The sequence below is a fragment of the Macaca mulatta genome, chromosome 18 (genome assembly GCF_049350105.2).
Source record: "Macaca mulatta isolate MMU2019108-1 chromosome 18, T2T-MMU8v2.0, whole genome shotgun sequence".
Classification (NCBI taxonomy): Eukaryota; Metazoa; Chordata; class Mammalia; order Primates; family Cercopithecidae; genus Macaca; species Macaca mulatta.
Genome location: NC_133423.1, coordinates 46,745,410 through 46,768,973, shown reverse-complemented (window position 1 = coordinate 46,768,973; position 23,564 = coordinate 46,745,410). Strand labels below are relative to the sequence as shown.

Sequence of the window (23,564 nt, the reverse complement as noted above, 5' to 3'; positions counted from 1 at the left end):
TACAAGAGTGGGCAAAGCTTAAGAGCCCTCTAGGCTCTTCAAATACTACTCCCTGAAGAAATCATACTTATTCCAGAATTAAATCAAATTGTCAAAAAAGTACAAAATCTGGTCCAAAGGGAGAAACTAAATGATTCCCAGCGTCTATAGCAACATCGACAGTGTGGTATGGGTCACAGAGAAAAGATGCCTCTTGTTCACCTTCAAAATAAGCAATTAGAAAGTGGTAGGAACCAAACCCAGGCATCCTGAGACCCATACCCACCCCCTTAACACCCCACCAGCCCACCACTCTGACAACCACCTTCCTTCTCTTCCCACCTTCTGGATCTGAGTTTTGAAGAATCAATGCCACTTCCCTCTTTCTCTTTGAAACAACAGAGAAAGGCCTTCCTATTTGTTTAATCAGCTTGTTGTTGCTACATAAGGATTATGAGGAGTGTGGAGAAGGCCTGATGCTCAGTAAATTTCCATGGCACACCTGACTGCCCTTCACCCAGGGTGTCAGCTGCGGCCTGGGAGCAGTGTGCTGGGAGGGAAGGCCACCTGGGGAACAGCTCACCAGGCTGAAATGTGGATCCCAGTGGAGGAAGCTTCATTCTAAACCCAGGCTCCATTGCAAGACCCCTCATTCCCTCATTCCTCTCATTCTTGAGCCCTTGAGTTTAAAATCTGCATTCCCACATGGAAAGGTGGATGTGAACTCCCCTCAGCATCCCGCATTCCTCAGATCTTGGCAATCATGGGGTATTTATTAAGTAGACTTCCAGCCTGTTCCCAACATTTAAACTGAGTTCCCCAGTCTGGTACAAAGTGTTTTCTGGGTTTCTATAAATATGATTGAGCACCCCACCCTTGCCATTCCTTTCACAAGATTATAGACTCTGGTCCAAATAGCATTTGGTTATTAAAAGGCCATTCATTCAGATACAAGAGTGGGCAAAGCTTAAGAGCCCTCTAGGCTCTTCAAATACTACTCCCTGAAGAAATCATACTTATTCCAGAATTAAATCAAATTGTCAAAAAAGTACAAAATCTGGTCCAAAGGGAGAAACTAAATGATTCCCAGCGTCTGTAGCAACATCGACAGTGGATCATCCGTAACTCATCTCCAGTGCATGCCAGACTCACCTAAGCCCCACCATGCCCCATATCAAATCAGAATGTCTAGGGAAGAGCTGGCCATCAGTGTTTGTTTAAAGATTCCCAGAGGATTCTACTGTACAGCAAAGTTTGGGAACCACTGACCTAATCAATTCCTATTTGTTAAGCACCTATGATGTACCTGGGCATAAAGGGCCCTGTCCTCACAGAGGTCATGTGACCTGGCAATTATGAAAAGAACTACAGAGTCTCAAAGCTGGAAGATCATCTGCCAAGCCGGCCTCCTCATGCTATAGATGAGGATGTGACATGCTCACAGCCATACAATGAACTGTGCAGAGCCCTGATGGAAGCTGGAGCCCTCTACTCCCAGGCCAGTGCTCTGCCTGCCCTGCCATTCTCCCTCCTTTCTTTTTCTGCCCTCAAAGGACTCCAAAATATCCACAATTCAGCCTGGCCGAAGAAAAGCCATCTGACAGCATTGCCAAATAAATCCTCCCGAATTCCAGCACCACCAAGTTACTCTCAGGCTCAGGGATGTTTGGACTTCAGGCCATTCTCCAGATGTTCCACATACTACCTTTCCACAATGCTATGCAGTCTCTGTGAGCAGGGGACACACCTACTCCTCCTTTCCAAGGGCTCACAACCCCCAGGGTAGCTGTGAATGGCCAGGGGCCAGCAAAGAGGATGTGTCAGCAGTGGCCTGACAAAGAGACAGCAAGGGTGACAAAGACCTCAGACCTGAGCGAGGGGTCAGGCTCAGAGCCTCTAGTCTGCACTTGGCTACCAACAGGCTGGGTGACTTTTAGTCAAATCATATATCAAAATGGCCTATTATATTTCCAATATTCCTAGAATATTTGTATGGATTTCAGAAGGTCTAGAGGAAATCCCCAAGAGCCCTGAAACTCCCATTGGCATTCTAGGGAGGAGGTGCATTCTGGTCCCCTCAAAGCAGAAGCCATATGTTCCTCAGAAGCATCCATGCCCAGCCCGTGTTGGGGGCCCTGGCTTTGCATGAGGGATGCTCAGATGCTTGCTGGGTGGTGGAGTGAGGAGCTGTTTGTTCCAGCTCATTCCTCCCGTGTTCTCTCACACACTGGAAGGTGCAGTCATCCTCCTGTTCCACTCGATTACTCCCCCAAGGAATGGATCAAATCTGGTCCTGAGTCTGGTTTTACATTACTGGTCCATGCTCCGGTGACCTGTATTCTGTTAACTTTGCAGCTCTTACAAGCCATCCCTGTTGGGGTCGGTCAGGTGTACGGCTGTGACAATCCCTGGACAGGCGGTGTGTTCCTGGTGGCTCTGTTCATCTCCTCGCCACTCGTCTGCTTGCATGCAGCCATTGGCTCAATCGTGGGGCTGCTAGCAGGTAGGACAGAGCTCCCTTTCTTCAGGTCCTCAGGATAATTCACTTGAGGTCACTTCTTCCCTACATACAGCAAATCTTCCAGACATTCTCTTCCCTGAAGTTTTAAATACTTTCAGGGAGCCAGGCATGGTGGCTCACGCCTGTAATCCCAGCACTTTGGGAGGTCGAGGCAGACAGATGATGTGAGCTCAAGGTGAAAACCCATCTCTACTAAAAAATAAAATTAAATTAAAGTTTAAAAGTACAAAAATTAGCTGGGCATGGTGGTGGGCACCTGTAATCCCAGCTACTCAGGAAGCTAAGGCAGGAGAATCGCTTGAACCCAGGAGGCAGGGATTACAATGAGCCAAGATCGTACCACTTCACTCCAGCCTGGGCAATAGAGTGAGACTCCGTCTCAAAAAAGAAAAAAAAAGAAAAAAACCAAACAAGCAAACAAACAAACAAACAAACAACATGGAGAGATGCAAAGGGGTAAGAACAAAGCTGGCCTGCAAACTGAGCCCCTAGAGCTGAGGGTGCTGGAGGGACACAGGGATGGGGGCGGGAGCAGTAACCAAGACCAACTGTGATATAATAAATGTCCCAGCACTTTGAAATTTTTGGTAAGACACAAAGAAAATTGTTCTCAAACATTGGATTGCCATTTGACAAATGTGCTTTAATATTGTTACCTGTGTATATGTGTGTACACACATTTAGATAGGTATTTGCTCTTTCTGACAGCAGAGTCAGAGATTGGGGTAGTAGCATTGGGAGTAGGAACCTGTTTTAGACTTCTTCCAATATTTTTCAAAGATTTTTTGGAAGCAAAATTTTTAAAAGTATTTTTTTATTTGGAAATAATTTTAAACTCATCAAAAAATGGTAAAAATAAAAATATGAGGCATCTGTAAATTCTTTCCCCAGATATACCCACATCTTACTCCTTCTGCTGTATCATTCCTTTATCTACATATATCCATAAGGGTAAAGAAATATTTTTCTGGGCCATTTGAAACAACGTTTTAAAAATATTTGTTTAAATCTTCTAAAGCTTTTTGGAATCTTTCTTGCTAAGACTGTAGTTGCTGTAGTCAAAGGAGTAAGAAGGGGCCTAGAATCCCACCTCCTTGCCTCTTCTCACCTAGGAGGAAATAGTCGGACCTCCAAGTAAAGCCTGTGGCTTGGATAACTGATTTGGAAACCACTGTTCTCTTCTCATTGAAGGTTTCCTAAGACCAGATGCCATTTGTAGAGGCTCTTTTGATGGGCAGGTTTGGAGATGTGGGGTGAACAACAGTATGGAGGCCACCCTGAGACCTGGCACCAGCCCCAGGGTGGTCTTTGTTCTGTGGCCCAGAATCAGACAGAAACACCACACCTTGTCCCACAGCCCTGTCCGTGGCCACGCCCTTCAAGACCATCTACACAGGCCTCTGGAGCTACAACTGCGTCCTCTCCTGCATCGCCATCGGGGGCATGTTCTATGCCCTCACCTGGCAGACTCACTTGCTGGCCCTCATCTGTGGTAGGTGTTCAGAAAAGCTGACAACCAGGTTACTCTGGCTACTCCTTCCCTTCTTGTCTCTGTGAAACCCATGGGAACCACTAATCAATACTGTTCAGCAGTGACAGAAAGGCCAATGGCTGGCGCCCTAATGCCAGTGCTGCCCTTAACAGCTGGGATATCAGGTTCCTTTCTGTCAAATGGGATCACAACCACCTAATAGTGTTACACGTACACAGTGTTGTAAAGTTTACAAGGGAATCACATACACATTTCCCTGTGTGCTAATGACAGCATTCCTGCTCTCTATAACTCCTCATTCAACAACTGTTTATACAGCACCATCCAGTGCCAGGACCTAGTCTAGGCACAGAAGTTACCATGGTGACTACATCCTCATGAAGCCACAGCCTAGCAGAAGAGAAGTAATTGCACAAATAATTACTAAGACTGCAGCGTCCACAAAGGTTGTTGGAATGATCCAGTGAGGTGATGTACTAGGAGCACTAAAAATCATAACAACATTATGCAAGCTCGATTTCCATAGAGTAAATACAGAATATGCTGCCAGAAGGGAAATCAGCCATAGTCCTTCTCATATACCTGTATCCCAGCACCATACCCTGTTATATAAATATATGAACTCATTTAATCCCCCCCAGAATACCACCAGGCATAGCCTGCCTGGCCCATTTTACAGATGAGGAAATGAGGCTCAGAGGGGCTAATTAACTTGCCCTAGAAGATAGCTATTAATGGCAAAAGGGAGAGTCAATCCCAGCCCCAGCTTCCCACCAGCTCTCCTCTCCTGGCATTGTTCTCTGGAAGCAGGACAGGACATTAATAAATAAAACTGGAGTCAAGGAAACAGAAGAATAGCATCTGGAACAGCTTCTCTTTTGTTTTTTCTCACTTATGCATGGAGACTGAGAATGACTTTCATATTCCTTGTAGCCCCCCTCAGCAGCCAGCATGAGGCTGGGCATGGAGATAGTGGGCCCAGTAAATATTTGTCAAGTCAGAAGTGCCTGCTATTTTGAGGTTCAGACTGTAACTGCCGTTGGCCTTCAGAGAAGTGGCAGATTCCAGTGGCTGGAATCGTCTGGGAAGCCTACAGAGGGAGGCTAGGGTTTATCACAACACTTCTGGTAGGATTTGAGTTGACAAACAGAGAGGGAAGAGGTGCTCTGGATAGAGAAGGAGAAAGAGCAAAGCTGCAGGGCAGAAGGAGTTTGTCCAGAGGCACCAGCTACATGGACAAGCTTTCCTGGCTGTCCTCAGGACTCAGCTCCCATGGGGGAACCCAGCTGCCTGGCTCCTGGGGACTGGTTCAGGGGTCCGGTAAGGTTCAGCCCCGGTGAGACCTGGTGAACATCAAGCAGCATCACAGCTGCTCAGAGTTTTGAATAGGAGGGACTTTGGCAGGAGCTCATATAGTCTGACCACTCTTCCCCCACAACAGACAATCATCCAGCCTGTCCTAGCTCTTCACTACCATCAGCGTAGACAAGCAAATGATGTTTATTGACCCCTGACTCTATGCAAGGCCACTATAGAAGCAGGGAGGGGACAAAAAGAAATATAAATTTTAATCTCTACCTGAAGAATGAACAGTCTGGTGGGAGACGGGCCTCACCTATCTACAGATATAACAAATAATGCCAGGCAAGCATGCCAGATGTCAGGGCATGGTGCAGAATCTGAGGCTGCAGGAGAGAGGGTGGGGCTTCTGTTCTTGGTCTGGGCTCCCTAGGCCGCAATGGCAGTGGCTTAGTGGGAAGGCCCTGGGAAGCTCACTCTGGTGATCCTTGTTCCTCCACAGCCCTGTTCTGTGCATACATGGAAGCAGCCATCTCCAACATCTTGTCAGTGGTAAGTGTGGATTCTCCTGAACACTACCCCAAAGTGCTCTTCCCAGAGCTTCCGGACATACGGGGTTGTGGGGTCTGGTAAAGGAACATTGAGGGGATAATGGTAGCTGGTGCTCACACAACATCTCTGTCAAGGTTTGTCTAAGGTTGTCCAGAGGAGAATTGACAATTGCATACATGTATCTCTAGGGGAGTGAGGTGTGTGTTGTGTAGAAAGATTGCAATGTAACTAGCAGCAGAAAACACGGACGGACAGATGGCACTGTGTGACTGGATGTGGGGGACCAATTTGCAGCTCCATCATTGAAAGATTCTGATTGTGCCTCAAATTATCTGTTTTGTTTTTGTTTTCTTTGCAAGACAGGGTCTCGCACCGTTGCCCAGGCTGGAGTGCAGTGGTGCAAACTTGGCTCACTGCAGCTCCAACCTCCCAGGATTCAAGCCATCCTCCCAGTTCCACCTCCTGAGTAGCTGAGACTACAAGCATGCATCACCATGCCCAGCTGTCTCTTGTATTTTTTTGTAGAGACGGGATCTCACTTTGTTGCCAAGGCTGGTCTGGGCTCAAGTGATCCTCCCACCTTGGCCTTCCAAAATGCTGGGATTACAGGCATGAGCCACTGCATCCAGCCCCAAATTCCTTGACCAACTACTGTGACATTGCAAATCTGGGAATATCAGTGTCTTCACTGGAGGGAGGATCTCCATCCTCAATGCCCATCACATTCTTTTCCCCCAGGGTCCCCAGTCCAACATAGCAAACTAGGAAACTTCTTCAGCCCCCAATGCTTTTGTTTCCAGGTGGGCGTGCCACCAGGCACCTGGGCCTTCTGCCTTGCCACCATCATCTTCCTCCTCCTGACGACCAACAACCCGGCCATCTTCAGGCTCCCACTCAGCAAAGTCACCTACCCCGAGGCCAACCGCATCTACTACCTGACGGTGAAAAGCGGTGAAGAAGAGAAGGCCCCCAGTGGTGACTAGCCACGTTCCGGGAAGAAATGCTCTTTGCCTGACCTGATGTCTGCTCCCTGTGTTCTCAGCTCTGGTTCAATCAGTTGCAGCACTCACTTTCTTTGCCTCTCCTTGCACCTGTGTAGAACCAAGCACACCTGTAACTTTCTTTCCCTAAGCTGATTTTCATTCTCTGCCTGAATCTCCATAACTACCTACTGTGCGGCATTAAGGGAAATTGGTATTACAGTAAGATTTCTGGAGTTAGCAATAAGGAGTGTGTTTTAAATGTTGTTGACTTAAAACAAAAACAGTAGTCCTTTGGAAAGGTAATTAACAGATGATCTTCTTGGCATGTTAGACTAAATAATAGATGCTATAAAATTAAACTTGTTGAGTGTCCTAAGCAGACACAGAGTAGGGGGGTAAGTCAGGGGACACAGGCTAGGAAGGGAAGGCTCTCTAGTGGCTGAGCCAGAGGTTAATGACCACAGAGAGAAGAATTTTACACTGATGGGATTTTAAAGTCAAAACAGGGACAACTGGGGCATGGAATTATCTAAAGGAGTCTTGACCATTCAGTGGTCTTTGTAAGGGGCAAGGCGATATTCCATAGCAGGGAGGAATTAATAAATTAGAATCCTATATATGACTTTATTATGCATGATAAGCATTTCCTAGTTCCTGTCATCTAGGTTTTAAGCCCCACATGCATTAGGTATTTGTCCTAGTGCTCTCCTTCCCCTTGCCTCCCATCCCCCAACAGGGCCCAGTGTGTGATGTTCCCCTCCCTTTGTCCATGTGTTCGTTGTTCAACTCCCACTTATGAGTGAGAACGTGCAGTGTTTGGTTTTCTGTTCCTGTGTTAGTTTGCTTAGAATGATGGCTTTCAGCTTCATCCATGTCCCTGCAAAGGACATGAACTCATTCTTTTTTATGGCTGCATAATATTCCGTGGTGTATATGTGCCACATTTTCTTTATCCAGTCTATCACTGATGGGTATTTGGGTTGATTCCAAGACTTTGCTATCATATATAGTGCTGCAATGAGCATATGTGTGTATGTGTCTTTACAATAGAATGATTTATAATCCTTTGGGTATATACCCAATAATGGGATTGCTGGGACAAACCAAACCAGCATCTTTAAGCAGAGATTTCAGGTAAGGAAAGTACCCGATTTCCATGTGTAAAAAGCTTGGGAAATCTACTTCATTCTTCTATTTGCTTGTGAGCATGGGAAGCTTTATGAAGTGTATGATATTTAAGACAAATAGGTAGCCCTGACGGTGGAAAGACAATTATCTATGAATTTCATAATTTGGTTTCCCAACTATAGTCAATAGCTTTCATTTGGTCTTTAAATGTATATATAGATCAGGGGTCAGCAAACTTTTTCTGTAAAGAGCCAGATAGTAAATATTTTCTGATGGGAGGCCATATATTCTCTTTGGCAAAGTCTTAACCCTGTCATTATAGCATAAAAGCAGCCATAGACAACACGTAAATGAATGATTATGGCTATGTGTCAATAAAATTTTATTAAACAGGCAGTAAGCTAGATTTGGTCCCCAAGTTGTATTTTGCAGATCCCTGATAGAGACAGTCAACATATTAATGCTTACAAACTGGTGGGCAGTGCACAGGCCCAGATAGACACCACCAAGTCCCTTGCAACAGACATAGCAAAGGAGTTTGACATGCTGGGTGACGGCATGAAGACCCTCAGGAAATGGAGGACGCTCAGAAAAGTGAGAGTAGCATAACTGGAATCAGGAGGCCCTGCTCTGGGGCTACTGGAGAACTTAGTGCACAGTGATGTGCACTAAGGGGTGCAGTTTTAAACCAATAGTTCCACATTGTCTGGGAACTATTTCTAAGGCTCACTCTTCTCCAACCTCTCGCCCTGTTCTCTCATCTGCCAGAAAGCACACCATTCTTGGACAAGGAAAAAAAATGATGACCCTTCAGTGCTGGAGTTTTCCAGGCAGGAAGGACAGGGAGGTTCAGAGAATCCCAAGGTTGGAAGGGAGTGTGAAGATCAGGTGGTCCCATCCCATGATGCAGGAAAACCTCTATATTATTAGGATAAGGGCTTCAGTTCTCTGCTGCGTTTCCAGAAGGGGTTCAATTACCCAAAATGGAGGCAAAGCTCCCAAAGTATTTTAACAACAGGTAACCAGAACCAGAGACCCCATTCATTGTCCTAGAAAATCCCCTCCTGTCTTCATTAAGCCCTTTGAGACTGTCCACCCAAAGCATTGGGTCTGATTGGGAACTGTCTTTTAGTCATGCTTACTGGATCTCCAGGAGAGGAAAACTATTTGGATATAAAAAATTATTTCAGCTGATTTGGATGAGATTATTGCTTTCTGTTCCCACCAACTCCCCCAGCCCCTGCCAACTCTTCACCTCATCTCATGGGACTGGAGAGCTCCTGGAGTGATCTTGTCCCACCTTCCCCAGGGCTTCCTCGCCTCAGCCACCTGCTGAATGGGTAGGTAAAAGATCTCTAAACTTACAGATTCACAGCACCAACATGAGGTTGCATGGACATGATGAGAGAAGAAGGGTTTGGGGACCCATATTCTGGCAGTTTTTCTACCATCACCCCAAACTACAAGCAAAAGCTCTTGGCTATACAAATGATAGTGTCTATGTTGAACACAAATATGCAATCATTAAAGGTGTGTCCGTTTGGAGAGAAAGGGACTTTAGAGGAGGCTGTGTCTCAAACTCTTTCCCTATGGCACCCATCTTCCACTTCCCCTCTCCCAGTTTCTGCCCTCCCCAACGCTTTCTCCCATCTTTATCTCCTCTCATACAACACTGATGAATTCTACTATCAGCCACGACAGTCTTGTCCTGCTGCACTTTAAAATGGCAGATCTTAAATCATCTTTCCAATTTCTTCCATAATTGACATAGTCAAGTTTTCTGCTTCATCTTGAGGCTTGTTGCCATAGAGTTACTTACAATGTTCTCATAGAATAATTTCAATCTCTCCTGTATGCATGGTTTTATCCCCTTCTCATTTCTAATCTTACATAATTTTGTTATCTCTTTTCTTTAATCAGGTTTGCAAGGGGTGCATTCATTTTATTGACTTTTTCAAAGAAGCAATTTTGGATTTGTTTGTCCTTTCTACTTGTTTTGGTTTGTATTCTATTGATTTATTTTTCCTGTTTCCTTAGGGTTTAAATGTTATTTTCTAATGTTTTAAAATTGATATAGAATTCTTTCATTTTAGGTCTTTCTCTTTTAACAACAAAGTCATTTACAGCTATTAATTTTCTCCTGAGTACGGCTTTAGCTGGGTACTATAGGTTTTAGAATAAAGGAGTCTACATTTATCATTTTTTAAATAGTTTGTAATTTTAATTTCTATTCCTCTTTGGTTGTTTGAGGATTATTTAATAATGGGTTTCTTAATTTCTAGCATTTAGGAATCTTTTGATATTTTTTAACTTTGTATATCTAGTTTTATTGGATTATGAGCAGAAAATATGGCCTGTAAAATCTTTATTTTAAAATTGTGTGAATTTTTCTTAGTTGCCAAGTACCTGATTTTGGACATATAAAATGAAATTTTACTTTGAAGAAATACATATTAAATTGATTTGTTAATTGTATTATTCAATTCCTCTATGTTCTTATTTTTTTGTATATGGGGTCTTAATTCTGAAAAGAGTTTGTTAAAAATCAACTATAATTGTACAGTTTCATTAATTTATTTTGCGTTTCTAAAGCATTTATCTCATATAATAAGTTACCACATTGTTTGATGCCTATTAATTTATACAATCATTGATTCTTCATAAATTTTGTCTATTATAAGTTACCCTCTTTATTCTAGTTAACGTTTTTAACCATCACTCCAACTTAGCCAATATTAATGTTGTTGTACCTTCCTTCTTTCTGATATTTTCTTATCCCTTTGTTTTAACCTTTATCATTTTTAATTTTTAACTGTTTACTTTTAACTATTTCTTAAAAATAACATATGGCAATGTTTCATGTTTTTACCTAATCTCAATGTTTCTATAATAAGTTAACCTCTTCACATCTTATGTAATAACTAATATACTAGTTTTTTTCTTTCACTTTATTTTTTTACTATTCATTTTTCTTTGCTTTTTTGTTATTTCATTTTTCTCGTTTCACAAGTTTGATCATGGTACTCCCTTTCTTTCTTTCTTCCCTTCGTTAATTTGGTCCACTGTTGTTTTACATTCTGCTAGTGGTTACTGCTCCTTTCCCAACACTCATAATCAAAAGCATATTTCTCTCTTATAAAAACAAGATGAAAAATAATTTTCCCTGACAAGATACCCCATTTCTCCAATGACCTTTCCCTACCCCGAGAAACTATGGCCTTTGAAATAATTTCACTATTCCCCTCCCCAGCGCCCCAGTCCCTAAAATGTGTTTACTTCTCCAGCCATCTCCCACTCCTAAATTGTGCTAAGATCATTTATCATTTTTAATTATTTTCCCCTTGCAATATGCCTCTTCTTTTCACAAGAGTTCTTACTGAGCCCATACATCACACATTCCCAGCCATTCTATCGTCCATTTGGAGTTTACCATTTGTATTGAACATGTTACCTTTTATTACTCTTTCATCTGTTCTTCTTCCCCTGTCTTGCTATCTCTGTTCCAATTCATTTATTACTTGTTTACAACTCTTTGTATTTTCTTCAAGTAATCTATGAGAGAATATGGTGACATATTCTTTGACTCTTTGCATGTTGACAGAGTTTCTTACCCTGGCAGATGGTGACATTTTGGAGGCGTGGGGCTCCTGCCCCGCAGTCTCTCCCCTCAGTGGTCTCTAGATGTTGTTCCTTCATTTTCTGGCTTTTGGGTGCTACACATGAGAAATGTGGTGCCAATCTCATTCTTTTTCCTTTGTAAATAACCCGTTCTTTCTTTCTAGATGACTGTTAGGTGTCTTTTTTGTCTACGGAGTTCGGGAATTTTATGAAGCTAAGCCCGGGGTGTCTTTTCTCATCAATCCTGCCTTTAAATCTGCAAACTCAAGTCTTTCTTCAGCTTAGCGACTTTTCTGCTAAGATTTCATTATCGGTTTCCCTCTATCTCTTCGTTTTTTCTGTTTCTGGAACTCCTATATCCATGTGATAGGCCTCCTTGATCTCTATTTCAAGTTGCTTGTGTTCTTCTTCACAATTTTTATCATGTGTATTTTTGCTCTGCTTTGAGATATGCCTTCCATTTGACCTTCCAGACCACTGATTTAGGTCCCAACAATAACCTTTCTTTTCTTCAATTCAACAGATAAGTTGAACTTTTTTAGTTTAAAAATCATGTTTTTAGTTTCAGAAAATCTTTGAGATGAGGGCTAAAATAGAATCTCCATGTGTGCTTATGATTTTTTTTTTAATTTTCTATCTCCTCTTGCTCCAGAAATCAGATACAGCTTCTCACAACTCCTGGCCCCAAGCTTCTGCCCATTCCCCTTAATCCATCACAGATGGGCCCCTGTGTAGCCTGCCCAGGGCCATTTGCCAACTTTCATGAGCTGAGAAGTTCTGTCTGCCTCATGGCCTAACCTTATTCACTCATTCACCCAGAAGACATTGCGTGAGGAACTATTAATGTGTTACTCAGGCCCCAGGATTGACGACAAATTAGGAAAGAATCAGAACAGCTCCTGCCTGCAAGGAATTCATTTTATGGGAATATACCCGGCCAGGTGAGTAGTCTCACCTAGGGTGAAGATGAGGATGCAGACTGCCTGAGCCCACTGAAGGTCACAGCACCACCTCTTTTTTTTTTTTTTTTTTTTTTTTTTTGAGACAGAGTTTTGTTCTTGTTGCCCAGGCTGGAGTGCAATGGTGCGATCTCAGCTCACTGCAGCCTCCACCTCCCAGGTTCAAGCGATTCTCCTGCCTCAGCCTCTCAAGTAGCTAGCATTACAGGCACCCACCACCATGCCCAGCTATTTTTTTTTTTTTTGTACTTTTTAGTAAAGACGGGGTTTCAGCACGTTGGCCAGGCTGGTCTTGAGTTCCTGACCTTGTCAGGCTAATCTTCTGCTTAAAAAGTGTTTTAGGCATGATTTTAAGGGTTCCAGGAAGATTTCAGTGCCCTGTCCCCTTGTATCCCCTATCTTTCCATTACCTGCTGCCCAAGTATTCCCAGCCATTCCTTCAACTTAAGGCTTTGAATCTGTTCAGCTGTAAATAGTCCTGAGAAGGTACCACAGTAAGCATGATCAATCATTTGTATCTTAGGCCAAAGGAGCCATTTCTGAGAACAGATTCGATGAAAAGGGAAGAAAGAGTACAAAGAAAAATGGGTGGCACATTTCGAGAGAATCTTTGGCAAAGGAGGGCATGGCAAGATGAGGCCAAGCTGGATGGATGGGGGTCTGGAGCACCCTCATCTCACAGGGGAGGATGATGATGAAGCTGGTTGTGTTTGGCTTGGAGAAGAGATGAAAGAGCTAGGGCTATGTGTGTCTGCAGTATTAGGTAATGATTGTGGGAGAAGTCAACGTGTTCAATGTTTCTTCAGAGCACAGAGGGAGTGCACTAGGTGGGAGTGATAAGCAAACAGACTTTGAATCAGTGGAGAAGGGCGCTTTTTAACAGTGGAAGTTGCTTGAGAGATAATGTCCTGTGAGGTCCTAGGATTCCTGCCCTCATAGTGCAGGAGCAGGGTGTGGAGGCCAGTTGGAGATGCTTGTTTTGGGTGGTTAACCAGACCAGATGACCACTGCAGCCTCTCTTTTCCAATTCCCAACTTTCTGTGATTCTATGACCCTGAATTCCCAAGGAGGAATAAAGAGGAGTTATCACTGAGGTGGTAAAAGGGTAAGAACATGAGGACCATGTGTACCAAAAATATACCACAAGTGCCTTTACTACTTTTCTAGAGCTTGACCAGTTAGCCCTTTGGCCACTTTACCAAAATGCTCAACATGGTTGCTTACATGGACAAAAGCTGGAGACCAACATTCTTCAACCGCACATTGACTTTCTCCTTCCCATCACTCTCCCCTCTGAAGGGACTCTCTTTCTGGCCAACCCTCTAAGATCTGCCTGTCAGAAAACTATGTCTTCACAGCCTGAGTTTGTGGTTATATCAGACCAGCGTGCAAACATCATGGAACATTTGTTCATGCTTTCCTGTATGAGCCTGAGCTTAGTTTTCTTGGATCATGAAGGTTGTGATGGCCTGAGGACAGCTCTAATCTAAAACCAGGCAGGGACTGGCAGTTTCAGTATGGGTATGATTTCTACTCGATAAACCATGGTCTCATCTGGTAACTTTAAAGGCATTCACATTTTATATGAGACTTTTTTTACTTGCCTGGTTTTTCCTGTCTCTAGTCATTCAGAGAAAAACGAAAGAATCCACAGGGAGCCCTTCTACCCCAAGTGGAACTAGAAATTCCAAGACCCCAAGAAGGGGACAAGCAAGAAAATGACAAGTCCTTTTTAATCCTCTGCAAATTGATAACAAGGACCTCCCAGCCCCCTTCTACCGCTGCACAGGCTGCTGGAGCAGAATGAAGCAAAGTAAGTAGCCCTTTGGAGAACTTCCAGCTCCAGCTTGCATTTATTCCACACGGACTTGGGCCCTTTCCCTTGGAGGATCTGACCTCCCCAGGTTTAGCTCCTGGTGGTCAATGCAGGCCTCCTCCCTCTGTAAGGTTGAAAACGTAGAATTGAAAGAAGCCACTAGCATTGTGAAGAAAACCTCGTTCTCAAGTGAATTCCAGTTGAGCCTTCAAATAAAGAGTCTGTAGGCATAAACTGATCTCTTGAAGAGCCCTTGGTATCTGAGCTCCAGTCTTTAGTAGGACCTGTTGGGGACAAGATTCCATCTCGGCCTTCTGCTTTCCAAGATAGCACTTTATTGCCCCATCCTGAGTCTAGTGCGTGTGACAGATACTCAGTACATCTTGAAGAACCACAGTTCCATTTGGCTAATGGAATGTGTATGAACTTCCTGAAAGCCTTCTTAAGGTCATCATTTTCTGTCTTTTCAAATTAATGATATATTGTTCACAGGTGGCTCCCTGTTATGTCTGGAGTAGGTGGATGCTTAGGTAGCTGGAGTGAGCTCATCTCAAGAAGTTCAGGAGCCCTTAGGAGAAGCCAGGGCAAGAGAACAAGGGACAGCAGTGAGGGCTAAGCCAACAGGCCAGCCAGCAGGGACAAGAAAAACATGAAGGCTCCGTGTTGCCAGCAGATAGCCATGGGCCCTGAACTAGCAACACAAGGACAGGCCCCTATGCAGGCGACCGACCTCCCCTCCACACCATTCCCCACCTCTCCCTGGAATGTCGGGGCCTGCTGGGCTCCTCCCACCCCCTTTGTTTGCTTTCCTTCCTCAGAAGGCCCTCCGTGATTAGGACCCCTCTTTAACAGTTCCAAAACGCCTGGCACGGTGGGAAGGGGGCCTTTGACGTCAGCGGCGGAGTTTGTCTACTCAGGTGTAGCTAATTTCCTCAGTGTTAGGAACCTGGGTAGACTGCCTCACACCCCACCACTGAGTGTGTGTATGTGGAGTGGGGAGGGCAAAAGCTTGGGGGTTGATGCATGACCCATCATACTCACAAAGCCAAACAAAACATGTTTGGATTGGGCCCCCTCCCCAAACTCCAGGCCCCCAGACCCTATGGCCTCATGGGACTTGCAATGGCCAGCTCCCTAATATACAGATCTCAGAGTTCTTCCTGCTGGTGGGGGTTCATCACACCCTTCTTGCTCTGAGAGGGTCCTGCAGTAAGCCTCCAGGTCCCCAGGACCCCAGTCAGCAGGAATCAGAAGGAAGAAAGGTCTGAAAATTTCCATAGAACTAGAAAGGCAGCATCTAGTATCGGGCTGTGCAGAAATTTCCATTCAGATGCTGATGGCAATACTGTTCCCCTGTGCCCTGCCCCTATGGGGAATTAAGGGAGTTTATTGAGGTGGGAAGGCAAATTGGCCCCCTGAGGAGATAACACTTAAATAATTGCTTTAAAGGCAAATGCTGGAGCGAGAATTCTAATGAGAGGTGCAACTGGGAGGTAACCTATGGGACAAGAGAGAAGCTACCAGACAGTCCCCAGCTCTGCCTCTTTAAAGAGAACCTACCTGATCCAACCAGGTTGGGGGAACTATGGTAGCTGAAGCTAGTCCTCCCCAGGGAGTTTAGGAAATAGTCTTTTGGCAGGAAGGCTGGGGGGACATGGGTGAGCATTTGTGAGAAGGGGCATTTGTCTGTCTTCTCCCCGGTCCTCCATGGTACCCTTCCTCAACTGGCAGACGTGCGCCAGGCACAGGTTCAAGGAATGCAAGCTAGTGAATTTATAGCAAGTCAGCCAGAGGATGAGCTGGAGGGCTCAGGGAGGTGAAGAGGTTGGTGTTTAGGAGAAGTCACAGCACCTGGAGTTGAGGACCAGAGACGCCGCCCAATCAGAAGGAAGCTGCTGCTTTCTAGTCCCAGTGGTCTAGATTCCTCCCACTGCATGCAGGAAATCAAAAGGAGCCCAGGTAAGAGGTCCTGGGAGGGAGAGCTGAACCAGGCACACGTCCTAGCCAACGAGACCACTTAACTCTTCAAAGGAAGAGAAGAAAGAAAGGCTGGTCTTGTTCTGTTTCTTCCTTCTGTTGAACTGCATCTGGGGAAGACAGTCCTGGGGTGGGAACCTTACTAAGAATGCCAGAGACAATGTATATATTGGAAGCTTCAAGCTGGATAGGCCTTTAAATATTTCTAGTTCAAACCTCTTATTTTATAGATGAGGAAACCACGGCTTGTCCAGACACTTGTCCAGGTGGTAAATGAGGCTGGACAAAAGTCCAAGTGTCCTAACTCATAACCCTGAGTACTTCCTGCTCACCTGCTCATCTGCTCACCTGCTGCTGAAACCAGTCTCATCCATCAGCCCTCAAATCCCTCACCACCACACACGCCCACTGGATGAGCCATCTCATTATTTGTCATCCTTTCCATGACTCTATGACCCATGGCTGTGACATCAGTTTGATTTCCAGGGCAGCACTGTGCCAAGTTGGGCCTCTGGGATATCACCTCTGGCTAATGAGATAGAAGTGAATACCTTCTGCCCACGATTCATTACCTGCAGCTTCCAGGGAAGATGCTTCTGACCCAGGCTCCTTGGCCTCTCTCCTCAGGTCCTGTACCCCTTCCTCAGAAACACCAATAGAACTGGGTTCTCCAGTGTCCACAAACATCTTAACATCCCAGCTCCTAACAACCTGTCTCCTGTCCCTCTTCTACATACTCAGATTACTGTAGACCTATTCTGTGCAGCCACTGACAGCGGATGTGTCTGGAAGACAAATAGCCATGCCATGAGGAACAACATTCCAGGATATTGAAGTTCTCTTATCAGAGAATGGACAGCCTTGTAAAGTATGTGATATCCTCCAAAACCAGCACCAAAGAATATAAGCCTTGGTGAACTTGGTGAGGGAAAGCAATCCTGTGAGGTGTGGATGTGCCCAGATGTGGTAGGTAGTGCCAGGCCTCTACCTACTATCACCACCCTGGCCTCGTTGGACCCCTTCTCTCAAATGTATGCAATGTCCACACCTTTCTGTGTGGCTAAAGGGAAAAATACGTTTACTCTAAAGTGCCTGATTGGTACTGGCTTTCAAGATCATTGTGTTGAGAAGGATTCTGAGGCTGTATCTAGACTTATAGGGAAAGAGTGCTGGGGTCAATTAGCTATGTCTGCCATAGGTTGCCATACCTTCTGCATAGCTATGTCTGCCATAGGTGGTGAAGAAGAAGGCATAGAAGAGCATGTGGAGAAAGGGAGTATGAAAGAGAAGAACTTTGAACTTTCTATGGCCTTTCAGGGGGTATTGCGATTGTGATGACACACCAGTGTTCATTATTTTTGGTAATTTTTGTAACTCCTTTTGAGATACAAAATAATTCTTAATTTTTTTAACTTAAAAAGTTGAAAATCCATTGATATCATTTGAGAAGGCTCCAACTGTCTGTAAAACACCTACATTGCAGGAGTAAAGAATCCAAAACCAGGAGGTCGAAACCTTGCTTCCTAACTGACCAGGTGCGGCCTCAGGTATGCTACTTATCTCTGGGCCTCAGTTTCCTTCTGCCAGTGCTCAAACTCAAAGGACACTTGGTTACATGGAATTGCTAATTCCAAATAGTTTCATTAGATTGGAATGTATGTACTGAATACTGGTTATGTGCATTGTAACTATCAATAGGAAACTCCACTGCAGCCCCAACTTCAAAAGATGTAGCGTAGAGTACCCTCTGCAAGTACAATGGGAATTCAAGGGCTGGAATCACCCATATGACCAAATAAGCCAAGGATGGCTTCATGGAGGAAGTAGAACACAAAGCAGACCTTGAAAGATGGATAGAACTTAGGCAAGAAGAGGCATGAAGGGAGCACAGAGGGCCAGTGATAAGGCCAGAACACCTTGGCACGGTGTGCATTGGGAAAGAAACGGGTGAGGCTTGAGGATGAAGTTGTTGTAAGAACATCAGGAAAGCCAGGCAGAGGAATTTGAGCATAATACTTTTGGCAATAGGGAGCCATGTAGGTTACTGAGTAAGAGAGTGACATAATAATATGGTCTAGCTGCTGAAGTTTAGAATGGATTGAAAGAGGGAAGATTAGGGAAACTGATGATATAGACATGCCATTCTGAGGGTGTGGGCCAGGGTAGGAACAGTGAGAAGAGTGCAAAGACATTCTGAAGAAAAATCAGTCAGGTGTCCCGCAGTTAGAGATGGGGTGCTCTGACCTTTGTACTCTCTTTAACTTCATTTATGAGGCTTTATCATCAGGTATCACAAGGTTCAATAAGGCATCAACTCATTTATGCTAATTAACATCTTCCCCACGGAATGAGCCAAAGACACTGAAAGAAACGAAATTTAGGCTAGTCCGTTGGCCAACAAGTGAGCTGCGTGGGAAGGAGAAGAGAAAGTTTAAAGCATTTGCTATAAGGATGAGTCTCACTTCTTTCAAGGTAACAGTGACTTATACCCCCACCTTCTTAAAAATAAAAAATTGGCTAATGGAGTAAGTTGAGGCTTCCAAGTAATTTATCTCCAAGTGTTCCTATGGACCTGGTCTTCCTCTTCCTTACATGCATCTCTCATCCCACCTCCCGGTCCAGATAGGAAGTCTCAGGAAGACTAGGGTTTTTCTTGAGGAAAGGAAGCCACGGTTTAAAGAGAAATTGATTCTAGAATACCTACTTTGGCCATTACATTCCAAAGCAGAGTTGAATTGAAAGATTTTAACTAGGCTGGGCATGATGGCTCACGCCTGTAATCCCAGCACCTTGGGAGGCAGAGGCAGGTGGACCACCTGAGGTGAGGAGATCAAGACCATCCTAGCTAACACCATGAAACCCCGTCTCTACTAAAAATACAAAAAAAAAAAAAAAAAAAAAAAAAAAAAAAGCCAGGAGTGGTGGCATGCACCTGTAGTCCCAGCTACTCAGGAGGGTGAGACAGCAGAATTGCTTGAACCCAGGAGGCAGAGGTTACAGTGAGCCGAGAACATGCCACTGCACTCCAGCCTGGGTGACAGAGCGAGACTCTGTCTCAAAAAAACAAAAGAAAGAAAGAAATTCAAACTAAACCCCTAATGGGGAGTAAGGTTTAGGGAAATAAATCTTAGACTACAAGATACGAGAGAAGAGAGACCTATGTCTTATCTATGCTCAGCTCTGCCAATAGCTGTGTAGCCTAGGGGAAGTCATCCCATTTCTTGTGGCCTCAGTTTCCAAATCTGTAAAATGGGAGAGCTGGACAAGATCATCTCAAAGCCTTTTCCAATTCTAACATCCAATGCCTTAGAGAGTTTAGAGAATGATCTTTGAAAATTTCTACTAAATACAACTTCACAGAAAAAGGTACCACCCCACTTACCACCCACAAGTATCCATATCACACACACAGAGAATAGCCAGAGAAATTACAAGTCTTAGTGCAAAGCTCAACTTCCATGTGGGGAAACATTTATCCGAACTGTGGCCAAAGCATAGTCAGTCAAAGCATAGAACTGGTTGTAGAGGAAAAAAAAAAAGATCAAATTATATATGATGTGTCACTTCAAAGAAAGTGGTTCTGGTATTGCAGCCAGGAAATTGCCTTGCGATGTGTGGGTTTGTCCACAAACAACAGATCAGGAAGCTGGAAGGCCCAGGAAGCTGGGGAGGGATGGCAAGTAGGTCTTGATGGTAGCTTCTTATGCTCCTTATGTTGGACATTGCTACTGAAAAATACACAACATCGATTCGCCCCCAGGAGAGAGTAAATCCTGTTCAAAACCTGAGAAAGGGCTGGGTGCAGTGGCTCACACCTGTAATCCTAGCACTTTGGGAGGCAGAGGTGGGCAGATCACCTGAGGTCAGGAGTTCGAGACCAGCCTAACCAATATGGTGAAACCCTGTCTCTACTAAAAATGTAAAAATTAGCCGGTGTGGTGGCACACAGCTGTAGTCCCAGCTACTTGGGAGGCTGAGACAGGAGAATTGCTTGAACCCGGAAGGTGGAAGTTGCAGTGAGCCGAGATCGTGCCACTGCACTCCAGCCTGGGTGACACAGCGAAACTCCAACTCAAAAAAAAAAAAAAAAACCCTGAGAAAGACAACTCACAGAAAGTGTAGAGGCATGGACCTGTTTGGGTAAAGGTCGATTTTTCAGAAAAAGGGTAGATTATTATTTCCCCTCTGAAAGAAGTCACATATGATTTAGGTTTATTTTGTTCCTCTCAAAGAAATTGTAGTAAGTGTTATAACTTTATTTCACCAGTGGGCGCTTCTATGAAATCTTTTTCTTTTTTAACCACTGATATTTGAACAGTTGGCATGAGTCAGAGGCACGAGTACTTCAGGATCACTTCTCCCAAGGAAAGTGTTCCTGAGCAAACCATCATGGCTCATAACTGTTCTTTCCTTCCCTGAGTCAATGAGAAGAAAGCACCATTGGCCTCCTGCCTGTTAAAACACAGGATGATGGCAATCCTCGAGGGCAGGGACCGTGCCCCTGGAACGGTCCTGAATGGCCCCCAGGGTAGAGCTACATGCACCTGGACACTTAATAAGGCTAGTTAGAGGAGAGGAGAGCAGCAGCCCCTACACCAGGCAGGCATGCCGAGGAGTTAACTCAGCTGCCGAGGCTCACCCAACAGCTTTTCCAGGACATGTGTGTAACTGCTCAAGAGAGCTACCCCTGACCTCCAAGCAGCCAGGTACTGTGGCAGAGTTCCTGGGCCCAGGCCCTCTGGCCATAAACATCATCTGTTCACTGCACCATGCTGTACAAATACTATTTTCTATGTGCGCCATGGTATTGGAGGTGGGGAGGGGAGTGAAAAAAGTGATTAAGGCAATTATTGAGTGCTTACTGTAAACAAAATTTACTCTTGAGCTATAGAATGCCCAGTCCCACCTCAAAGAGCTTAGGGTTTCACAGCCAGATGGAATGGACCTATGTAATATCTTAGCAACCAAAATAAATCACAGGGAGCCAGATCCCCATCTTCAATAGCCTATTTTCTTGTCTTTCATTAATTGACTTCTTCTAGCGACTCTTTCAGAGCTCCTAGGTTTCTGGTTAGTTGATCATAAATGACCAACCATTATATCACCATCTATAAACTTCTACTCTTTTATCCAAATAACACTAGAAATAATCAGTCCTTGCCCTGCAATTTCCAAAATCGTACACAATTCAGCTATAACTTTTTTCCGCCTATGAAGGACTCTCATCTGTATTTCAACGTCTATCAAACATTTAACATTTACCCTAAGATACATTTTTTTAATTTGTTTATACCCTGAAATATCTAATGACTTTGTCCATTATGCTATTCAGAAATTAAAATGCAGGCTGGATGTTGTGGCTCATGCCTGTAATCCTGGCACTTTGGGAGGCCGAGGCAGGAGGATCACTTGAGCCCAGGAGTTTGAGACCAGACTGGTCAACATGATGAGACCCTGGCTCTACCAAAAACTAACAACAACAACAATAATAATAATAATTAGCTATGCATGGTGAGGCATGCTTGTAGTCCCAACTATTCAGGAGGCTAAGGTGGGAGGATCACTCAAGTTCAGGAGTTTTAGGCTGCAGTGAGTTATGATTGGACCATTGCACTCCAGCCTGGAAAACAAAGCAAGACCCTGTCTCAAAAAAATATTAAAATGTCATAGGATAATTATCGCTCGCTAATGTGTTCAACAAACACTTCTGAGTACCAACAGTATACCAGATTCATGATAGTTAGTGGGGGACCAAGGTAAAATGGCATAATCCTGGCTGTCAAAGATCTCACCATAATATAAAGGTGATAGTCAAGAACACGTAATTAACTCTTAGCAAGGTAAGAGGCAGTGCAGGTAGGTGTAAAATGCCAGGTGTGACCTAAGGATAAGGAACTATCTTGCCTGGAGCAGAGGGGCCTAGTTCCATCAGAGGAATGTGTCCTCCCTCAGGAGATGCCTAATGTGTGAACACTGCAAAGTTATTTTCCAGAGCATTTTGTAAGCATTATCTCATCTCCATAACAATATGAGAAAGAAATGGTAGATACCCCTGAGATATCTGTCATCATTTACGGTTTGGGTTTGCAAGGTCAACCCTACAGGGTCTGTATATTTCTTTCTGGGAGAATTTCATGCCTGCCATTGAGGAAACTGTGAATGAGATTATGTGACTTGCAAAACACCATGCAGACATTAGTGACTTTGGTTCCCAGCCAGCGTTATTGTTTTCTTTTCTCCCCACCTCACCAATGGCACATCTCATTTCTAAACATGTGATAGACATGTTCATAATATTCTTGAAAGTGTCTTTATCCATGATGAAAGTCCTAAGAATTTGTCCCAGAGGCCAGTGGTAAATTGCTGTCACCTTCACTGTAAGTGTTTGCACAGCCTTGAGAAGTTTGCTATTTTATCTCTAATCTTCTTTGTGGCATCTGTTCCCCTCTCCCATTCTCAACTCTTGGCTGCCACATCGTGAGGAGCTGCTGCCCTCCCTAGCTGGTCTATAGCCCAGCACTCCAGTCTTGGCCACGTGAGAAAGGTACTTTTTGTTTTTGATTTTTGCAGCTGGGCCATCAACTCTGGGAACACATAGCGCAGAATCTGGGCTGCTAACTGTGAAGAATCAGGGAGTGGAGGCTGAGCCACTGGCCTTCTGTAGCCATCTGTCAGCTCTGCCAGGGCAATCACCTACCCACCCACCCACCCACCCAAAGATCTTCCACCAGCAAGCTCAGCACTCTCCACCTGTGTTACTATGGCTGACTCCTCAGTGGACAAATCTGGAGTATCTTAACAACCAATAACTTTCCAGGTAGATGTTGCCTTATTTCGTTAAACTGCAGTACCTCTTTGGATATATGAAGAATATTACTGGTTAGTAAATGATGTCTGTCATGCCCTCCGATATCCAGGTTCAGGCCCTAGACTAAAAGGAAAACTCCTTTCTTGCACCAAACAGGTCTGTGCCATTCAATATAATGCAGCCTCAGGGTGGAAAGAGCAGTGAATTAGGAACTGAGAGACCCAAGTGCAATTCCTAGCTTTGCCATGATTATGAACTGTATGATTTGGGCGAGTTAATTTCTCTGAACTAGGAAGGTGAACTGTGATCTTGAAACTCCCATTCAGTTCTGAGTTTATGATTCTAAGGTCAAACTAGGATTACCAAGGGGATAACTGGGGTAGCAGACACTTGGCATATGAGGAACAAGAAGCAGTGGAAAGGCAGAGGTGC

At 44.4% G+C, this 23,564-nt stretch overlaps 1 protein-coding gene across 3 annotated transcripts in view; it reads left to right on the top strand.

The window, feature by feature from the left end:
- Nucleotides 1–23,564, top strand: part of SLC14A2 (solute carrier family 14 member 2) — a 67,885-nt gene that overhangs the window by 24,015 nt on the left and 20,306 nt on the right. For 2 of the 3 annotated variants that reach the window (XM_015121857.3, XM_077975542.1), the window contains exons 7-10: nt 2,335–2,482; nt 3,858–3,992; nt 5,794–5,843; nt 6,644–6,818. In XM_015121857.3, the coding sequence (XP_014977343.2) occupies nt 2,335–2,482; nt 3,858–3,992; nt 5,794–5,843; nt 6,644–6,818 (508 nt within the window). The remainder of the gene's footprint in view (nt 1–2,334; nt 2,483–3,857; nt 3,993–5,793; nt 5,844–6,643; nt 6,819–23,564) is intronic. The other variant, XM_077975543.1, reaches the window with a different exon arrangement.